The 19,935-nt window shown below is 46.5% G+C and overlaps 1 protein-coding gene across 2 annotated transcripts in view; it reads right to left on the bottom strand.

The window, feature by feature from the left end:
* Positions 1-2,323: 2,323 nt before the first annotated feature.
* Positions 2,324-19,935, bottom strand: part of Sec24ab (Protein transport protein Sec24AB) — a 61,069-nt gene continuing 43,457 nt past the window's right edge. For both annotated transcript variants that reach the window (XM_077678636.1, XM_077678640.1), the window contains 9 exons: positions 18,792-18,915; positions 17,638-17,796; positions 15,983-16,156; positions 13,602-13,712; positions 11,644-11,825; positions 8,113-8,250; positions 7,526-7,726; positions 5,652-5,755; positions 2,324-3,981 (listed from right to left, as the gene is read on the bottom strand). In XM_077678636.1, the coding sequence (XP_077534762.1) occupies positions 3,867-3,981; positions 5,652-5,755; positions 7,526-7,726; positions 8,113-8,250; positions 11,644-11,825; positions 13,602-13,712; positions 15,983-16,156; positions 17,638-17,796; positions 18,792-18,915 (1,308 nt within the window). In that variant the 3' untranslated portion in view covers positions 2,324-3,866. The remainder of the gene's footprint in view (positions 3,982-5,651; positions 5,756-7,525; positions 7,727-8,112; positions 8,251-11,643; positions 11,826-13,601; positions 13,713-15,982; positions 16,157-17,637; positions 17,797-18,791; positions 18,916-19,935) is intronic.

Genomic DNA, 19,935 nt, shown 5'->3' with positions numbered 1-19,935 from the left:
TTATTGCAATTGTTCGCGGCGCCAGTTAAAACACAACGCATAGGTTGCTGCGTTACGTCCGACCCGGTACAGCGTTGGTGAACACCCTTCCATCTGGTTCCGCCTTGATCTAATGGTCTGGAACGTGTTGCTCGCATGCTTACTCCGGCAGCGGTGTGGGTTCGAGTCCAGACGGTTCCATGTCTCAGTTTCAACGTATGTAATAGATTTATATACGAACGCACATGCACTTCTTTCTATGTGCAACACACACAGAAAAGGAAAAGATGAGAATTGACATAATAGAACCTCTCCGCGGTCGCAGTGAAAGTTTGTAGCGTCAGTGGTTCTCGCAGAGAACGAAGTTGGGTCTTCTAAAATGTACAACTAATGATTAGGGGTAGTACAGTGCTACTGTTTTATTTCCACGCAGAAAAAAAAAGTCTTTTGACAGTGAAATCTTTCCGGCCCTGACTGATTAGTTTGCCGGGGTGGCCGCTAGGAGCAGCGGCACGAAAAAAAGGTCATCCAAGAGCATGATTTAATTTGCTTCAGCGCGATTGTTTCTTTTCTGACGAGAGTCATGAATGAAGGAACAAACTTTTTTTGATTCCGTGAAGAGGCCAGACAAACCAGAAATGCGGAAGCATTTTCTTCTTCATAAAGCTTCAAGAGCACAGTATCGGCCTCAGACATTTGCGCACTTTTATCGGCCGGAAATATCGGCCGTATGCTTAATTCCAGAAAAATTGCTACGTGGAAGTTTTTACAGTAATGAACTTGGATAAACATTTTTGGGAACACTTTCAAAAACAATAACGCATATTTTCAGAAATTCCAATGGGCTGAAACGATACGGGTTCAAATGGGAAGGGCATTTTGGGAGCGGGTTAAAACGGGAAAGGGCGTTTTGGGAACGGGTGCACACGGGACGGGACAAACGGGAAGGGCGTTCCGGGAATTGGTTGTTTCGGGCTGCACCCGTGCTCAGCCCCCCCCCCACACCTTTAGCGATGCCCCTGTAAATACGATCGTTGATTAGCTTATAAGTAGAATCGACACCGAATGCAACGAAGGCGAGAATACAGAAAATAATGAAGAGGAAATGCACACGTGCTTAAGCTAGCTTGTTTCCTTTCTTTTTCTTTCGTGGCAGTTTTGCTGTGGGGGGGGGGGGGGGTGCGAGATAGGAATTAACTAGAAGCAGCAACATCTCGCAGCGTTTGGTGAAGTGAAATCAAAACGCTTCGGTAACACTTGAATTAAAGGTTCTTCACATGAATGTTCACATAAAAAGAAGGTGGAATGGAAGTAAATTAACAACGTTAATTTTTCACATCTACTATCAAAATGGGGTTTTACGTGCTGATGCTCCGCCTCTATTTAGCATTAGTTTCTGCGCAGTGCGTCCCAAACCCAACTCTTGTATGTAATGTCATATCATCCAACGAAATTAAAATATAAAGCTAAAGCGTTAAATTGATGTCAGGGACATCACGTGCACTGAATTCAATGGCCGCACCGAGACAGACATCCTGCACCGAAATGTACGTCCGTGCACCGAAATGTCCGGCCACCGGAATGTGAATGTAAATACATTTAAAATATACAATCTTTAACGCCAAAGTGTGAATGAACAAAGGGAAAAAAGCCTTCAGGAGCAACAAACAGCAACAAAGAGTCTAAGAAAAAAGTTGAGGAAAAAAATGTAAAAAAAATTGCAGGGCGTGCTTACAACTCGCTGAAAATGTGAAGGCGAAATTTTCTGTTGATACGCCTTGAACTTTCGTAAGAACGTAACGGCCGCCCCCGCCCACACTTGATTAACCTGTTTGTAAGGCAGCTTCCAAGGGCTTCCTTCTCTTCTATGCTTCACAGGTCCTCTTGATGCTTTAATTCCGAAATTTAGTGAAATACAAGACTAGACAAGTTAAAAGACATTATGCAGCTATGCAGCCACAAGTCCACCCCAATTTTATGTGCAGAGAGAGGTATGCAAGTACAGTTTGAGATGCATAACACTGACCATTGAGTGTCCCTAGAGATATTACAGTAAAAGCCACAAAGCAGTGATGAAAGTGACCCAGTGAAAATTTACACAAAAGAATATACTAACTTGCTACGAGCATATTTGCAAGTTGCTTCACTTCAGTCTATCACTGTTTTCATGCACATCTGATACCTAAGCAACAAAAATCTATCCACTTGAGAGTAGGTTAATGGCAATGAAATAAAACAAAAGTAGCATTATTATTAAAGGCCGCGTATATGAGTGTCAGTTGCCGCCATAACAAGATATGGCAGAAAAGGACATCATTACATCCATTGCAATAAATTTCAGCAATTCTTAATACGACAGAAGCAATTTATTGTTTGTATTGTCTTGATGCGCATGTCTTGCTTGCTGTTTTGGTATTTTAATGTGACGTGAAGACTTTCAAGTGCAGTGAAAGGGGGGGGGAAAGACCTTTAATAGCCAGCTGTCCCAGATGTCGCTGCAATTAAAAACTGCTCCCGAGACGCGATTTATTTGGTTACTGTGTACCATGCAACAGAGAAAAAAGTTGCAGCAGTTTTCATCTTCTATGTCTTTACACAAAGCAGTAAAACATTTCTCCTAGAGACATCATACCCCACAGCTTGCCCCCACAAAAATGTTCTTGACACACATGTATATATACCTATGTTTATATACACACATTTCTAGTGCACATCACTGAAGCAATGCACAGATGGCAATTTGTTAAAAAGTCAAGCGCTGTGCAAACACCAATAGTTTCGAGGAACCCAAACCACAAAAACACTGCAGGAACAAAAAACATTACAGAAATTTCGAACTTGTCATGGTTGCATCTGATGATGCCACCATTCAAACACATTTCTTCAGAAGGAGTGTACAGAAGCAGAGGTGCAACATTCCACCTTTCGAAAGGTTTGCACAGCAAAAGGAAGAACCTCAGTGTACAGGCTTCATAGTGGCAATGGAGGAGTTGTTCAAAAGGCAGCAAGCAAGCCATCACTGCAAGCAGCAAAGCACATTTTAACAGCTTTGCAAAGATTGCCTAAATGTACAGTCTTCAGTCACCAAAGTGAGAAAGAAATCTTGCATGAGCAAGCAGCAGAAAAGATTTGGCTCTCCTGCCTGTACTGTACACACTCCAAAATACCAAACCTAGCTCAACTGCAACAGACCACATGCCAACACATAGCACTACTTCCGCTGCAGTTGCCGCTCCATGGCAAATGGGATAAGAACAGGAGGGCAGGTAGTTGGTAAAATACCACAGGCCAGAAGCTATAACTGAGGAAAGAAGAAAAAGCCTTCCTCCAGAAAGGCTCTTCCTTCCTTACTCTTGAGAACAGAGGAGAGCACAAACAGTATGAAAAAGAAGGCGAATGCCAAACTCTGAAAGTGATCTTAAAAAGCAAGTTGTGGGCCACAGCTCGGGAAAAAGGGACAATTTCTTAAAATAATGCCTAAGTAAACAACAAAGCAGCTTTTGCCGAAACAAGAACATCCAAAGGTAAACTTGAAAGACGTCTCTTTGCACCCTTCACAGGAAAAAGAAAAGGGGGGTCGGGAGAAGGAGAGAAAGGGAGCGAGAGAACACACTGTCTGGGGCTCCACCGTCCTCTCTCTTCATCCCACGATATTCTCCCTTCTGGTGACAGCACACTGCACACACCGCAGAATGTCCTGTCGCACTCACACACGCACAGGCCCCGCATATGAGAGTCTCGACGGAGACCACGAAAGCAGTAGGCTCGTCTTGCATTCACCAAGTTTCCACTGCTAGGGGACGCACGAGAAAATGTGGGGGCATAAACGAGCCAGTAAAGAAGATAGAGCAACATAGATCAGCAGAAAAAAACTATCATCAGTCCTCCTATTTGCTTAGCTGCGTCTTCAAGTGTTGGAGAAATTCGTAGTATGAAAGTGCAGACTCCGTACGGTCGTCCACCATGTGCTGCACAAACAGGTGCCGGTCCTTGCTGTCTTCTCTGCAAAGTACATATAAAAAAAATACCATTTAGTAAATGAACGATTACACGGCATATGCCGAAACAAAATGTAAAAAAAAAAAAAATCCCCGAGTTCTCGTTTTTAAAAACTTTTGGCAACAGCAAGTTGCAATGAGACAACCTGGAATTAATAACCAAGCATTCTTCTTTAACTCAATGCAAATGCCTTGGTAATTATATCCTATCCACTTAGGCCTGCATTAGCTTTTGTGGGAGGCTCCAACATTTCAAGAAGACTATCTGACCATATATCTGCTTCGTTTCTTTTACCACCGGACGAGACGCTGGTGCAAAGCTCAAGGGTGGGTGCCAATACTTGGACGTATTATGCAACATTACCATGTGCGCAAGGCTGTCAATGCCCGCTACCATTTCTTATACTCATCCCCCGTATCGCTAAGCCACTTGCTCTTTCCATAGGTGAGAGGAACACGGGGGGCTCATGTGAGAGGACATGACAACTTCACAGGACAACTTCAGTTAAGCGTAGAAGAACTGGCCTGTTATTTAACCCTTTCACTGTCGGGTATTTCTGGCCGTGACACCCCCCCAATGTCTGCTTGGTTTCCGGAATAGCAGGGAAGCAGCATAGTGCTTTATTCGACTATGATAGCATCTGGAACATAATGCGTCAAAAGGAAAGAGCGTGGGTGAGAAATTGCCTTTCTCCCAGATATTTTCAGTTTGCCGTGCACGCTTCCGGGACGACGACCCCACCGTTTCAACATCAGAATCCGACGCAGTGGAACTCGCACCCCTTCCTCGGATGAGGAACTCTCAGAATGCAAATCCAAACTCGGCTCGTATTCAGATCGGAATCGGAAGAACCATCGCCCCTGTCTGCAGTCGAAGGGCCCGCATGGTCAGCCATCCGAAAGTAACCACACGCATGGAGAAAGCGCTTTCAGCAGCCCGGACAATGTGCAGAAATGACGCGTTGCGAAATCATGGTGGCAGATAGAGATAAAAAGGGGATACAACATTGATACAACCACCTCATTCGCTGCTGACCGCGGCAAGTGAGGACGCAGCGAGCGAGTCAAAGCCGCGATTGAGCCAAGTTTCTGTTTATTGGAGAGCCAATGGCACGCTGGGCTAACCTGGTGTGCCGTAGCATGCGCGAAGAGAATAAAAAAAACCTACAAACCCGTTGTGGATGACACAACAATCCTTGCACCTGTAGTCGCACGCGTGCCGCATGGTCCCTCATCCCGACAGAGTACAGCGCGCGGAGCGACCAAGCCCCCCAGCAACGAAAGGTGGGCGCAGTCACTCCGTACTTTTCAATATACCATGAGAGAGCTAGCAAGTGAAAATACGAGCTACTAGAAACATTCGACGATGGTGCGAACAGTCCAGGCGTGCCAGCTTTGCACTATGACGTGAATTTTTGAACGCACAATAGAGAACATACCGGTATGTCAGTGACACTGCGGAGGGGAAATGCGAAAACATACCAGTACATCAGTGACAGCGAAAGGGTAAGGAAGCTGATGCAACAACTGAAAACTACACAGCTATATTCACACCAACACAGTGCTCTGCACTGGCCAGGGCTACACCCAACGCCAGGTGTAAATCTTCCACAGCACAAGATGTTTTTCCTTCAAGTACATAGGGTGCAAGCACCCAGCCACACACGCTCTCACCTGATCACCCTGAGTGGACTATAGAAGGGCCGTCTCGACTGTGTCCAGGAGAGGAAGTTGCGCACCCTCTCAGATTCCTCGTTCGCCAAAAGGGGCAGCTCGGTCTACGAAAAAAAACATGCATGCTTTCTTAGTACGAGCCAATCTCGGCAAAGTAACAAGGATAATCGCTGGGTTTTGACGTGCCAAAGAAGCACAGAATTGCATAAGACTGTAGATTCATCCAGACTGCCCGGTGCCTTCTAACCCCCCCCCCCCCCCCCCCCCCCCCCCCCCACAAACTCCACCCACACGCGATTCAGCCCTTAGCTCCCAATCAAAACAAGTCCCCGTAAATCAAACCCCCGGGCCCAGCCTGCACGTACTTTGGTTACAGCCACACACGGTAGTCACAACACCGGTGCTAATTTATAAATCAGGGTTTTCTATATAGCAGGGACACGTGAGCAATAAGTCACAATGAAGGACCGTTTGGATAATTTAAGCTCCTTCCAAAAGATGTACCTGAAAAATATGACAGCTGCATCTGAAGTATTTACAAAGCAGATGCACCTGTAAGACCTCTAAACAACCATGCTTGTCCATGTTTCTAAGCATTTTGTTTAATAACAAAATCTGTTCAAGAGGGCAGCTGTGGGCCACAATAACTTGGGATGTCCTGGTCACATTTGCAAATTTTTTCTGCATTCGAAAGCTTATGAACTGGATAGCAAGATATAACCACAAAATTACATTTGTTCTTGCAAACAAAAAAAGTTTATGTGGTTTATTTAATGAAAATTGTCAGTATTTCCTGACCAGACATTTGTTATGGTTATAGTTATTGCCGTAAAGTGTGAAAATTACTGCTGTGATATAGCTGCCCTCCCTCATGCCTCTAAAGCACTAAGGGATGTGGAGTATTCCAATCAGTAGAGTATCAAGAGACTAGCCACAAAGGAATCCCCCAACAAGTTACATAACCTCAAAAGCTCAGTATGGCAAAATAGACTGAACTTGTAAGGCGCATAGGTCAAGAAATGACAAAAATGTCCTCAATGTTTCAAATTGCTCCAATGGGGAAAGCAGGTTTTTGATTTTAGACAGGCTTTTGATCTAGACCCTGCATGCCTTGAAATTCCAAATGGAGACCCTTGCCATATCACTGCACAGAACACTGGAAAAAACTGGTGCATTACATTTTCTCGACCTTGGACCATCGAACTTAACCAGGTTTTGACTAAGGTTTTGACTAAGGTTTTGACTAAGGTTTCAACTACATCACTGCAAATGCAATACCTTAAATGGACCCCAAAAAACTATTCAAAGCTTTTTGTTTTAGCTCAGATCCTATCAGAGCCAACTCAATGGCGACAAGCGTCACATGACACAGTGCAAGCAAACAGCCTGTGCAGCCCAACAGGAGGGGGCCTCGCTGCTTCACTAATAATTTCCCATTTTTGCTGTGCTGGCTGCTGTCGTGAATGCGCGAATGTGCTGGCAGCAAGAAGGAATGACAGGTACCATGTCAACGCGCGTAAGTCTTACAACTGCACTAACATGCCAGGCAAAATATTTGAGTGAAATCAAACCCCCCTCACCACTTGTGGCAATGCAGCAGTCTGTTTGGCAATGCTTAGCTTGTATAATTTAAAAATGGGTTCAATCCGAGTCGCCAGATACCTTTATTTTAAATTTACTCGTTCATGCCTTACTGCTCCTCTCAGAAGAACACCTAGACAGGCCCACCAATTCAGAGGTTTCTGGAGATGAAACTTAATGTACCATTTTATTTTAATTCTACTTCTCCCCAGGCTGGTTATAGAGCCCTGCACAGTGTGCTTCACAGGTCGGCTGTTGCACAAGAATGGAGCAGGCAAACAAGACTGCCGCACCATGTCTTCGGGGATGGCCGTGTAATTTGGCACGCCCAGGACGTTGGTGCAGAAGCGGTCGCTGAGTGCCCGGCCGGCGTAGACATACAGCCGGTCAACTGTGTCCAGCACGTAGCAGCCGTGCCGGTCTATTTTCTCGAAGGACAGCTGCAGCCGCGGTGGCTGGCACACCAGCGTGCCGTCGTCCAGCTCCAGGGCATCCTGGCGAAGAGGACAAGAAAAGGCAGCCCACTCCCCTTAGCGCGACGAGGCAACACTCTGGATGCGGCTATGGCAGCCAACCCTAGCACGTGTACCGGAGCAACGAGATTAACATACCATTCCACCAAAATGTGCCGACTGCCCTCAGTAGTAGAGTCAGGTTATAAGTGCAGCATATCATTAATAGCTCTAGAAATATTTGCGCCCACTCACTCGACTTCAATCAAATTGGCAAGGCTGGTACGCATCTACATTGTGCCTTTGCCTAGCAGTTATATAAAGTGCTCTACAGCAAGTTTGAACTGCTTTATTATGAAATGGCAGGGTGAATGCTATCCATAACTTGCATGTCCCCCCAACAGGGCTGTACATGGTATTCAACTCACCTGATCGTCAAGCATGTGTACAGGATACAATGCTGGATAGATGTAGGTCATCAGGTACGACAGAGGCATTGTCTTCATTTGCTCCATAGCAAACACCCGCTCATCCAGCTTGGTGCTGACGCCCACACGGAATGCCGTCTGCAACAAGAACAACCAATGTGGCAACTCAAGACCAGCTGCTCCAATTTTTGAGGAAATTCCCTGATCAATGCATCCAAAAATTTCCCACTTGAGCGACATTCTATGCAATACAAAGTGGTATATCCCACATGTGTAGATCACCTAGTTCCTGCTAGTAATGAAAATGCTGCATGGAGCATGCACATTGAGTAAACGTGCATACAACAAAGTGCGAACATCGAGTAAAAATATTTTGTGTCAAATATTTGAAAACAAACAATTGCACCGGTAAGTTAGCTGGGAGATTTCTTTGTAGAGGATGAACATCGTAACACCGCAGTTGAAGCATGGCAAATGTGCAGATGCAATATAAGCAAACATTTTGCTGAATCAAGCTAAAAATAAAAAAACCAGGCACTGCAACAATGCCCGAGATTATGCCGACACTGAAACTGCAAGAAAAAAAAAAGGAACGACAATAATCCATATCCTAATATCGACCGTGGTTTTTGATAACTGCTTCCACGTGGTTGTGTGTGCATCATTTCAGCACATGTAAAGAATCCTAATGTCAAGAAAGCTGGGGACGAGTAAAACCTCGTTAGAAACAACGGGATGCAACAAACTTATGGATATAACAAATAAATCGTAATTCCCCTTGAAATTTCCATTGACGTCCGTGTATTTAAGACCTCGGTTTAACGAAGTTGAAATGTCCTCACAATGGGTATAACAAACTTTTTTTTTTTCCACAAGCAGCATTCCATGACCGTTTCGGTACCATCAGGTCAATGTCTTATAGCGTGTGACAGTTAACATCCCATGCTGGATGTGGTAATTCAAAACTCACACCCACTAGGGGCCATCAACAGGCCACCTGGCAACACGCGCGAGCGTGCGCGTCTCCCAGCCTCCCTTTTCTCGTGGACCCACCCGCTTTTTCACTGCATGCATGGGGCGCCGCCGACTGCGGTTTTGTTGTTGCTTGTCGTTGCCAGAAAGATGGGCGATGGCACCGGCAAACAGAAGCGCGAGACGATTTTGAGAAACGAACAGAAGCACGCTGTCGACGATTTTGAGCACCAAGAAGCTGTCACCGGTGCTGCCGCACATGGCATAAAAGGCGTCAGAAAGAAGCTGCGAGCCCCCGCCTTCGAAGCTGTAGAGAAGGTGGTCTTCAAGTGGTTTTTGGACGCATGAGCAAGCACCATATCTGCAAGTGGGCCACTGTTGCCGCGAAAAGGGAGGACATCATGTGCATCATGGGGCACGACGATTTTGTGGCGAGTTCCAGATGGCTGCAGCGCTTGAAGGAGCGTCAGGACATTGTCGGCAGGGTTGTCAGCAGGGAAGCGCAGTCTGTCGACCATGAAACTGCAGTGACGTCGGTGGAGACAAACGCTGGACAGGGGCTAGAAAAGTACGGTACCAAGGATTTGTTCAAAGCAGATGGGACCACCCTGTTGCACTAAATGCTGCTGCAAAAACCCTCGGCACTCAAAGGTGTACGCTGCCAGGGTGGTAAACAGAGCAAGGTCCGTGTACCCGTGTTTCCCTGTGCCAACACGGATGCAGCGGAAAAGGTGTTGGCCCTTGTGGTCCCCAAAAGTGCGTCACCACAAAATTTTCACACAATGGTTGTGGGAGTGGGACGAGCGGCTCGGCAAAAAGAATCAGAAAATATTCCACAACCTGGACAAATGGGCGACCCACAACACTGCCACTGTGCTCAAGAATATCGAGCACCAAACTGCATGGCAGTTGGGCAACCCCTCGACCAAGGTGTTATCATGAGTCGGGCTACCGCAAGTGTGTGACCGACTACATTCGGCTCAATATGAGCAAGAAACAAGACCATGATTGACCTGTACATGGCGATCGAGATGCTACAGGTTGCTTGGATGGCTGTACTGGCAAGCACGATCGCCCATTGCTTCCAAGCAACCAAGCCCTAGCGTGGTGGGACTTTTTGTGGGATGCCGGCGTCGTTCCCAACTGCGACACCTTCTGCATGTATGCCTATGCTGACACGGTGACAACCGAGGAGCTAATGGAGGCATAAATTGTGCACGCGGTGATGGGGACACATAATGATGACAGTGATGAATGTGTCGACGACAATCCAGAGCCTAATGCTAGCAAACCTGACGTACTGATGTCCATACACGTGCGGGATGTGGCAGAACTGCTCCCCTGCTTCTTTGGTGTTTATGATAACGGCGAGCACAGACTTGAAATAGGGGCTCTCTCTCAAATGAAAAAGCCATCATTCACCTAAAGAAGACGTGGCAAAAATCTATCGAGGACTTTTTTTCTATGAAGTGAGCCTACAGGTGGTGTGCTGTTGATCGATCAGGGATGAGCCATTTGGCATGAATTAAATAGCAATTCCTCGCTGTTCTTTTTCCCCCTTGTTTTTCCTTTTCTCTGTGCAATGGCCGTTCTATGCTTTCGCGTGGCGGGCTGCTGCAATTTTTGCTGGTGAGTAGTTTCTTTCTTGCTTGCTAATTGTCAGCAGAAATGGACATTGGCTACAGCAAACTAATGGTTACAACGAAATACTTACGACCCCCCCTTTCAACTTCATTATAACAAGGTTTTACTGTATGTCTGTACACACCTAGGCTTTCTTATCCAGACTAATTTAGTGGGGCAGCCTGAGTGGGAAAAGTTGCCCCCTAACTAACTTGCTTAACAATACTCAAGTGCCACCAAAAAGTCATTGTTGTAACTAACACTTGTAGGACGAGAATTTTCTAAGCACTTGGTGATTTTTACCAAGCATTTAACAGAACAAGAAACTGCACAGCCACGCTGACTAGGCAGTGCACATGCAAACGGGCTCAACACTACCCGCCGGGACGCCACCCAGATAGCCTCCACATTCCAACCTTACTTTTTTTTAATGACTGGCAGGTTTCATGCTAATAATCTTGATTTTTCAATCGCAGTGACAGCCCGGAAGATCCAGTTCGTTTTTTCAGATCAGTTTGATGATAACAATGGAACTACCCCCCAGTGAGGCTTTGTTGCTGCTTTCATGTATCATTCTTTCAAGGAATCTTTTTTTCCCAGGCAACTAAGGCAGGATAGTTATCTCAGATCTGCACCTCACGGACACTTGGTGCCCGTTAGACGCATGCGTGAAGTGTTCAATTAGGCTGCTTTGTGCCTCCTCTCTGTGGAAGTAATTATATTAATTCTAATATTCCAATTGATGTACAGTCATGTTCCAATTTTGCTTGGACTTGCCATCTGTATATTGCAGCCCACCACACGATGACATGCTTCATTTCCAAAAGTAAGTAGACTGCGAAGCGATTGGCACGTAGTACCAACACCGACCCCTAGCAGCAAAACAGTGCTTGATGGTGAAAAGGCTGTGAGAGAGACCGCCAGCCGGGCACTCACGTGCTTCATGAGTGCCAATACATAGAGGGGCACCAGGCGAGCACAGTAGGGGATGGGCAGCCCGGCCAGCGCAGACTGGTTGGCACCCAGGGTGGCCCTGAAGGCCTGGATGAGGTCCAGGCAGGCATTCATCATGGCGTCCCGTGCGTCCACCACCGACGACGACAGGCTCCGGTCCACCGCTACGCAGGCACAGACAGGCGAGATGAACAACAAACGCCTAGACACACATGTTTTAGGAAGACTTCTTAACTGAATTATTCCTTTTGCCAACTTACAGATTCACTCACTTCACTCACTGTCAGCCTCCCTTTATGGTCAAAACTAGGCACAAACCATCAAGCACATCTTAAGCATCCTCACATCTCCAGGGTCATCTTATACGAGGAACATCATCACTACTAGTAATCACTTCGCCACAGAATGCTGCTAAATCAACAACTGGCTCTGTAATGCTAGATACTGTCAACAAGACAGAGGTCCCCATACAATGTCAGGCGCTGTGCCTGCCCACAATGAAGCACTTCAAGTGGGGGCGATGTTTCAGCACAGGAGCAGCCACTCGGGTTTGCTTTCCCTCCGGTCGTGGCTCTGGACCCCACAGTGGAGGGATACAGAGTCGTAATAGGAGGTCCCTGCACAAGCGCTCACTGCAGAGTGTGCTTGGGTGCGTTATTAGCTTGTGACCTCGCAGAAGCTTTCATTATAAGCAAAGCATCAAGCAGGTTTCTTTCCTCCCAGAACTTGTCGACTGCCCGGGCATGTTCCAGTGATCACTGAGCATGTTCCAGGGTTAATGCAGCGACAGAACCACAATATTTTAACTGGTGGTGTGTGAATCTGATTCACAGCCCACTTTTAGCTGCAGTATTCGAGCTTTTCAAACTGCTCGAAAGCGCTAACAGTACCAGTAAAAGATGGCTTCAATACACCTTTTAAAGGACATTGCCAAATTGGATTCTTTCCATGTACCCCCGACAAAAACTAGCATTTAAAAACATTGTCTAAACAAAATGAAAATTATCTATAGAGGACATGAGGAAAATATTTTTTGAAAAGGAAAGGTTCCTTTCCTTCGCCTTCTAGCAAAAATACAACTGCCACTTCACTATCGTTTTTACACTCCAAGTTGAATCTTCGGCTTAAGACCCACACATTTCAGAGCATTCCCTTTTTTCCTATTTTGCTCGAGAATTCCCACCAAATAGGATGTCCAGAAGAAGGCAATGTTATTTGCAATGCCAAGGGACAATTTCCACTATGTCGAGCATGGTATCTATTTTTGTATGCATCATCTGCGTAATACGTGCATCTTCCAGCTAACACCTTCTGCTCACACGCAGCGCTCACTGGGCCTGGCTTGGCACTCCAACGCCAACTTGCCCTGGCCCAGATTTGCTAGAGTTGCACGCGCACATGAGGGCGATTCTGGGAATAAGCCCACAAATTTTATATCCAAATTACACATTGCTGGTATCGGCAGCGCTGTTCCTCTTGGCAGCACTCCTTTCATCTCAGGAAGTGATCACGTCATCGGCAAATGCACGATTGTGCCCGCTACTCTGGTGTTATCTCGTAGTGCGTAACCACCTCGGAGGACGTCTTGCGCGGCCCCCTCGGCATACTGCACTCCCTTTCACACTTGCGCCATACTCCTTTTCTGCTTTCCTCATCACTATCTTCAGTGTCCTCTGCATTCTCATGGTTACAACGAGGCCAACTGCGAGGGACGCCACGATACCACAGGAGTGGGTGCTTAATAAGAGCTGCATTATAAACAGACGATGTAAGGTACAAGATGACCAGACATGAACAAGCATCTGGTCTCTGTCTTTTTTCCTGCTCTCGTCTGTGCTGCAAAACGAAGCACCTATTAGCTATTACCCATTTGATATACCCTTTTTATGTTTTTTTTTTCCAAGCAGATACCTTGTCTTCGCACACAAAACGCTACTCACCCATCTTGCACAGCATGCCCATGACTGCTTCCTGGTCAACAGAGCCAAGAACGTCCTGAAGCATCGCCGTTACTGGGAGGCATAGCGTGTGGACGCGAATGCGCCTTTCTCCTGCATTGCCAGGAACACAATGGCCATGCAAGTTGAATTTTGAAGCACTGAAACCTTGGGGAATGTGCCAAAGAAGCTTTTAGGCCAGCCTCAGATACAATAACAAGGTTAGAAGCATGCAAGTAAAAAAATATATATATATATAAAGGCAACAAACATACGAAGCTTCAGTGAAGTCAGTATTTGAGTTTCAAATAAACTATACAAAAAACAATTGCATTAAAATTCTGCTTTCACTCTGAGTACCAAGAGATGGGGAACAGTTAACTATAACAAACTGATTAGAACTTGGCCAAAGGGAGGGACGAGCTACGGTTCAGTTTGAACTTAATAAATGCGTGACAAGCAAGAAATTGCAGTGCTATAAAGTCCCTTCGACTTAACATGCATTTCCAGATGCAGTTTCGCAGTACAGTTAAACCTCGATGTAACAAAGTCGGTAAAATTCGTAATTTACTTCGTTACATTGAAATTTCACTACATTGAAATTCGCGGTTATAATGAAGTGTTCATCCCGTGAAGCGTTTCCTGAAAAAGAAAACGTGGCGCGCATACACGGCCGGCGCACTGTTTCTGTTTCTATCAGTGCTTAATCGTCTACGCGGGCATCAGCGTGATCCGCATGGAGCGTTTTCTTCCCGCAAAAACGCGCCCCGCAAGCCACAGGCGCGCTGACGCAGCCGCGGAGACCACCCGCACGATGCGGGTAGCTCCAGCAACCGATTCTAACCGCTCGCTGAAACGCAACTCGAGGGGCAAACGAGAGGGGTATGCGAGAAAAAAAAGCGGATAACGTGGGCGAAATTTTCACTGTAAAACGTCATACACGCCGCTTACGAGAGCGCCCATCAAATATCCTTCGCGGCGGCCTTATCGTCTAGCCAGCCAGCATCCCCAAGCGCTTCGAAGCTCCCGCCGTAGGGTGCGCGCCTCCCCATTGGCGAAACCATGGCGAAACTGCTCAGGCTCCTCCCACCGCTGCGCGCAGCGCGAGTCACTTCCCGCCGCCGGCACGCAATCGCGGGCGCCGGTGTGAAAAAAAAAAACACACGTGCAAGGCTCATAAAGATTCACAAATGCTTGCTGGGACGACGAAACCCAACAAGCATGAGCGAACTCGAACGAACTGCAAAGCGGCGGCTTGCGGCGGCGGCGGCAACGCCAGCGGCGAGTAGGCTTACCACCGCGGAGGATATTTGATGGGCGCTTTCGTAAGCGGCGCGTGTCACGTTTTACAATGAAAATTTCGCCCACGTTATCCGCTTTTTTTCTCGCACGCCCCTCTCATATGCCCCTCGAGTTGCGTTTGAGCGAGAGGTTAGAAGCGGTCGCTGGAGCTACCCGCATCGTGCGGGTGGTCTCCGTGGCTGCGTCAGCGCGCCTGTGGCTTGCGGGGCGCGTTTTGCGTTTTTGCAGGGAGAAAACGCTGCGTGCGGTTCACGCTGATGCCGATTAAGCAGTAGCCGATTAAGCTCCGACAGAAACAGTGCGCCAGCCGTGTATGCACGCCACGCAGTTTGTAGGCAAGGGACTTAATCAAAGACTCCGTGGCTGGCTGCATCCGCGGCATTGGGCGACCCGTGTCGCCGTTCGCGTTTTATTGGTACCCCATTTCGGCGCTTGCGTCTCCCAAAATCTACTTCTACAACTTAAATATCGTGCCTCGTTCTCCATGAAACTTCATTACATTGAAATTCCGGCAAACGGGACTTCGTTACACAGAGGGTGAAAATACATGGTGTGCATACACTTGAAGTTACAAAAAATTCCGTGGTTCGTTACATCGAGGGTTTCGTTACATTGAAGTTCGTTACATCGAGGTTTAACTGTACTATCACGCCGGTGATGCCATCGTGCAGAACAAATTTGGCAATATTTTCTGCCTAACCTTTTTTCAGGCACCAGCAAAGCTGTGAACTTGCTCCGCACTTTCCCACGCACCTCACAAAAATTAGAGCGGAGTGCAGGTGTGGTGAGCGTGCAATTCAAGAGGCAAATGCTGCACCACCCGAACCAATTCAACCACAGCCAGCCCAACCACTGGCATACTGCCTACTGAGCAGGTAGGGTGCAGAAGCACTGTCATTCATTGCTTTGCCACAGCTACAGTCCATGCAAACTGAAGAAAGAGAGAGAGTTTACATTTCTCCCTTCCTGTATCAATTCTGACAGTGGAACATTAATGCAAAAATATTCTGTTATCGTCAGTACTCCTGAAGAAGTGCTCCTTTAGGAGGTTGTTTGTTGACCTCAAACAATGGGCAACGCACCTCGACTGGAGGTGTAAAGGACGGCCGCCTGGAAGCAGGCCAGGTTGCAGTCGGCCAGGCTCTCATCGATGGCAATCTGCATGCCGAAGCCCGCGTCCGGATTCACATTGGGCAGTGACAGCAGATCCGTGGAGCGCACAAAGAAGTTGCCGTGGAAGGTGTGGATCACCAGCCCTGCATCAATGGCACAGCCAAAACACACTGCTCTGACAACAACACTGGAGCGGCAGTTGCACGCGCGTGCTCTCGGACACCCTGCCATTGCCAATCCCTGCAGCAAATCGAGTTAGGCATTTCTTAGTCACTAAATTCGGCACATTCGGTTATATACTGTAGCAGCATCCAGCAAGCTTATGCGGAGTAGTATTTGCGAATTGTACATTCCCCGAAAATAACACTGCAGCCCGTGCGTATGAAAAGAGACCATGAAAATTGTTACCTGAACAAGTATGGCCCCCGGAGGACTACAAATTTATTTCTCACCAAAGAATGCTTGTGTGCACTTTGTTAACAATGGTCGCACAGATTTTTCGTAACTTTGTAGTGTGTTTGTAGAACAGCACCAGCGACGTGCGAGTGAAACTTTTTTTACCACTAGCCCCATCTTGTGAATTCAACTCAAAATTACAACTTCCGTTTCGCACAGCGCAGTTTGGCAAAAGCGGGACAAAGATGCTAAGCGATGTTATCTTTGGCGTGCCATGAATCAATTTTGAGACGTTCTCTACAAAATAGACCAAAAATTAACACATTTTGAGCAGCACTTTTTGATAAAACGTTCGTTAAACCGGGACAGATCATGATATCGGTTTTGTTATTTCAAGTTAGTCAAAGCACCGCGTTCTACAGGTGTCCCAGGGGGGATCGGGATATCTTCGTTAAATCGGGACTTTCGTTAAATCGAGTTTTGACTGTACTTGCACAATCCTCACTGCGTGGACACAGCCAGTGCTGTAATATCATCGCTACCCCCAAAACAGCTCCTGATGCGGTGTCCAAATCTAGTCACTGCCATTGACTGCTATGCAGGGCACATAAAAATGTGGCTACGTCAACATGTAAAACAGCTCACTCGCTGTCAAGCCACAACGAAGGCCATTCGAGACAAAACTGTATCAAAGTCCCCAGTGCATTGTAGTCATAGCGACAATGATGGCTATTTAATGCGAGAGTAGTTTTTGCGAGCACAGTGCTGTCACGTAAGGAATGGGAGCTCTTTAATAATCACAATATCAGAAGAAATTGCACGCTACCGTGACACACTCTTGGCAAGAGCTTGGAATCTGTCACTTCCATAAGTGGCATTGCAGGTACTAGGTGCACTCAAGGCAAGAAGCTTTCATATGGGCAGCTAAAGGGAGCATTGTCGTGCAACTGATCACTGAATGCTGCAGCTCATTTAAACAAGAATTACAGCTAAGGCAGTTGAGCTAACCATGTTTACTTTTACTCTAATGGCTCCCTTTCTACCCCATGAGACGTCTACACACACAACCTCTAATAGCTCTAACTTTAGCACAAATGCTCTTTGCAATGCCTGTGTCCCGCATAAACAAGAGGCAAGAAATACACAAGATGTTGTTTGCCGTTCTATGGTCCTAACGTACAAGCTAAAAGGAAAAAGCATGCAGGTTTGGTATGGAATGCCAACGAACCTTTGGTGCACCGTATCCTCATGACTGCTTCGAAGCCAATCTTGCGTGTGACATAGTACCGCAGCTCGGCTTCAAACTTCTCCACTTGACTCCGGTTCATAGAGCTATGCAGGCCTGGGTAGTAGCTGACGTTGCCCGCAGAGTACTTGGAGATGCATGCTGCCATAGCGATAAAACCAAGCACGCAAGTCAGACACGGAAACACACACCACCAAAACCACATAAGCACACAGCTAAAAGCATGCTTCCCATGTTGTTGCCAAATATTTATGCATACTCCAAATAGATTACACAATAAAAAATAGTACTCCAAGTTGGTTTGGACTGTTTGCATGTTAAGACAACAAACCCCGAAAATCTAAATGTCTATCAGTGAGGTAGCAATTTGTGTGTGAATACAATCCCAAATGCACCATTAAGTACAAACCAAGCCTTACGTTATTACATAGGTGTTTTGGTGCCCTCTGTTCACACAGACAACCCCTCTTCTCCTTTCCAATGTCGAGGAGCTGTCCGTTCCTTCCTCTACCCAAAATTTCCTGCATACTAGTAAAACTAAAAACAATGAGCGTTTCAGGATTTAACAAAACTTGAACAATATGAAAATGGTGGTGCAGTTTGGAGGCAGTATATGTATCAATTGGGTGTTTGTGGAACCCCAAAAAGGTGATTTGCAAAATATCTGTTTCAAAAAAGCCTCTTGAGAACCCATGACAGAACAAACCAGGCTATATTAATTGTAGTATGTTAAAACTCCTTCACTTTCTACATGCCCATTGTGCACAGGACCTTAAACTGAAGCCCTAAAAAAACGTTTTGTCATTTTTTTACACAGAAAACAGTTGTCAGTAGCACTGCCAGAATTTCAGTTATCCTACAACAACAACAACAACAAAAAAACACGACAGAAAAGTTCTATTTGGCATTCTTCAGTCTAAGAAATTAGGGCTACAATAAAATGAAATTGCAAAACTATGACTGCCCCTTGAATCCCAGTACAACAAGGTTTATTTACCAAAACATCGTCCCAGTTAAACTCTGCAACAAAAATACCTAAAATGACATGTTGCTCCACAGCTAATTTTGACCAGAGTCGTTTAGAGTTGCCTACTGCTTGTTACACTTGTTCTGCTTTGCAGGGTGGCACAACGTACCAAGACTGGCCACGTCCATGTACTGAGCCCCCATGAGGAACACATCCACTGCCACCTGCTGGCTGGAGCAGTCCAGAGCCAGCTTCTTGTAGAAGTCAGTTGCAGGCAACAGGTTGGCTATCTCCTGCAGATTGAAAGCCACAGGCTCGGGGAGCTGCTTCACAACTGCTAGGCCACTCAGCGCCCATCTCAATTAAAAGAGAACATCGAAATCCCAAACAATTAATCAAAATATTAAAGAAAGCAGAAGCAGCACTGGTGACCCATCAGCCGATTCTCGTGTGCTTACGACGTCCATAGACTAGTTCAAGCGATTGGCGGCCGCCAAACAAAGCCACCGCCAAGAAAGATGACTGTGCGATTGTACTGGCACCTGTAGTACTGTTCGATGGTACCCCTTGAATGCCAAAGTGAAGTTTACACACTGCTAACTCCGTTTTTAGTGTCCCCCTATTACACCACTGCTGATGTCGTGTATCATGAAACTTGGGGCTATCTTAACATTTCTTCCACTTATTTTTTCAGTTACGAAACGTCTCTAGGGAATAGAAGGGGGCATAGCGAGACCCCAAAGGCTAGTTCTTTTGAAGATAGAGAGAAGAAAGGGTTTCAGACAAGAGTTTTCATTACGAGATGCACTAAGCTCAGGCTGCAGCGACAGCCCTTCTGATCAGGAGTAGCTGATCTTAGATGCCACAGCTGGCCAAGCTATGTGGAGAGGTGAAGGTTGGGGGTATCTACGGTTAATTTGTCACAGCAGCCACCCACCAAGTGCTTCAGGGCTCTCCACAGAAGCAGCAAAGCGGGGTCAAAGTGGCGCATTTTAGTGGGGTGAAGGAAGGTGTGTTTGACTAAGGCAAGAAAAGCCGCCACAGCCACCACAGCCAATGGCAAGCACGTGCTCCTCTGTGCACCAGTGGCAATGCGCGTTGACCAATCAGAGCTCGCAATTGTGCAACAGGAAAACAGTGGCCACACCTCAGCCATTTTGGAAGGCCACAAATGAAGGAGAAAGAATTCACATTCAAAACAGGACCAGGACGCCGGCCATAAGTCGTATCGGGCAGGAGTGGTAAGTTGGCATTGATTTTCGTGCTAGTGCACCATTTCAAAGCCTCCCAGAAGTTGTAAATTTTTGTCAAAG

The sequence above is a fragment of the Haemaphysalis longicornis genome, unplaced genomic scaffold, assembly GCF_048455015.1.
Source record: "Haemaphysalis longicornis isolate Haplotype H1 unplaced genomic scaffold, Haemaphysalis longicornis Haplotype H1 scaffold_1, whole genome shotgun sequence".
Lineage (NCBI taxonomy): Eukaryota > Metazoa > Arthropoda > Arachnida > Ixodida > Ixodidae > Haemaphysalis > Haemaphysalis longicornis.
Note: the sequence above shows the minus strand (reverse complement) of the source record. Positions and strands in the feature narration are given on the sequence as shown.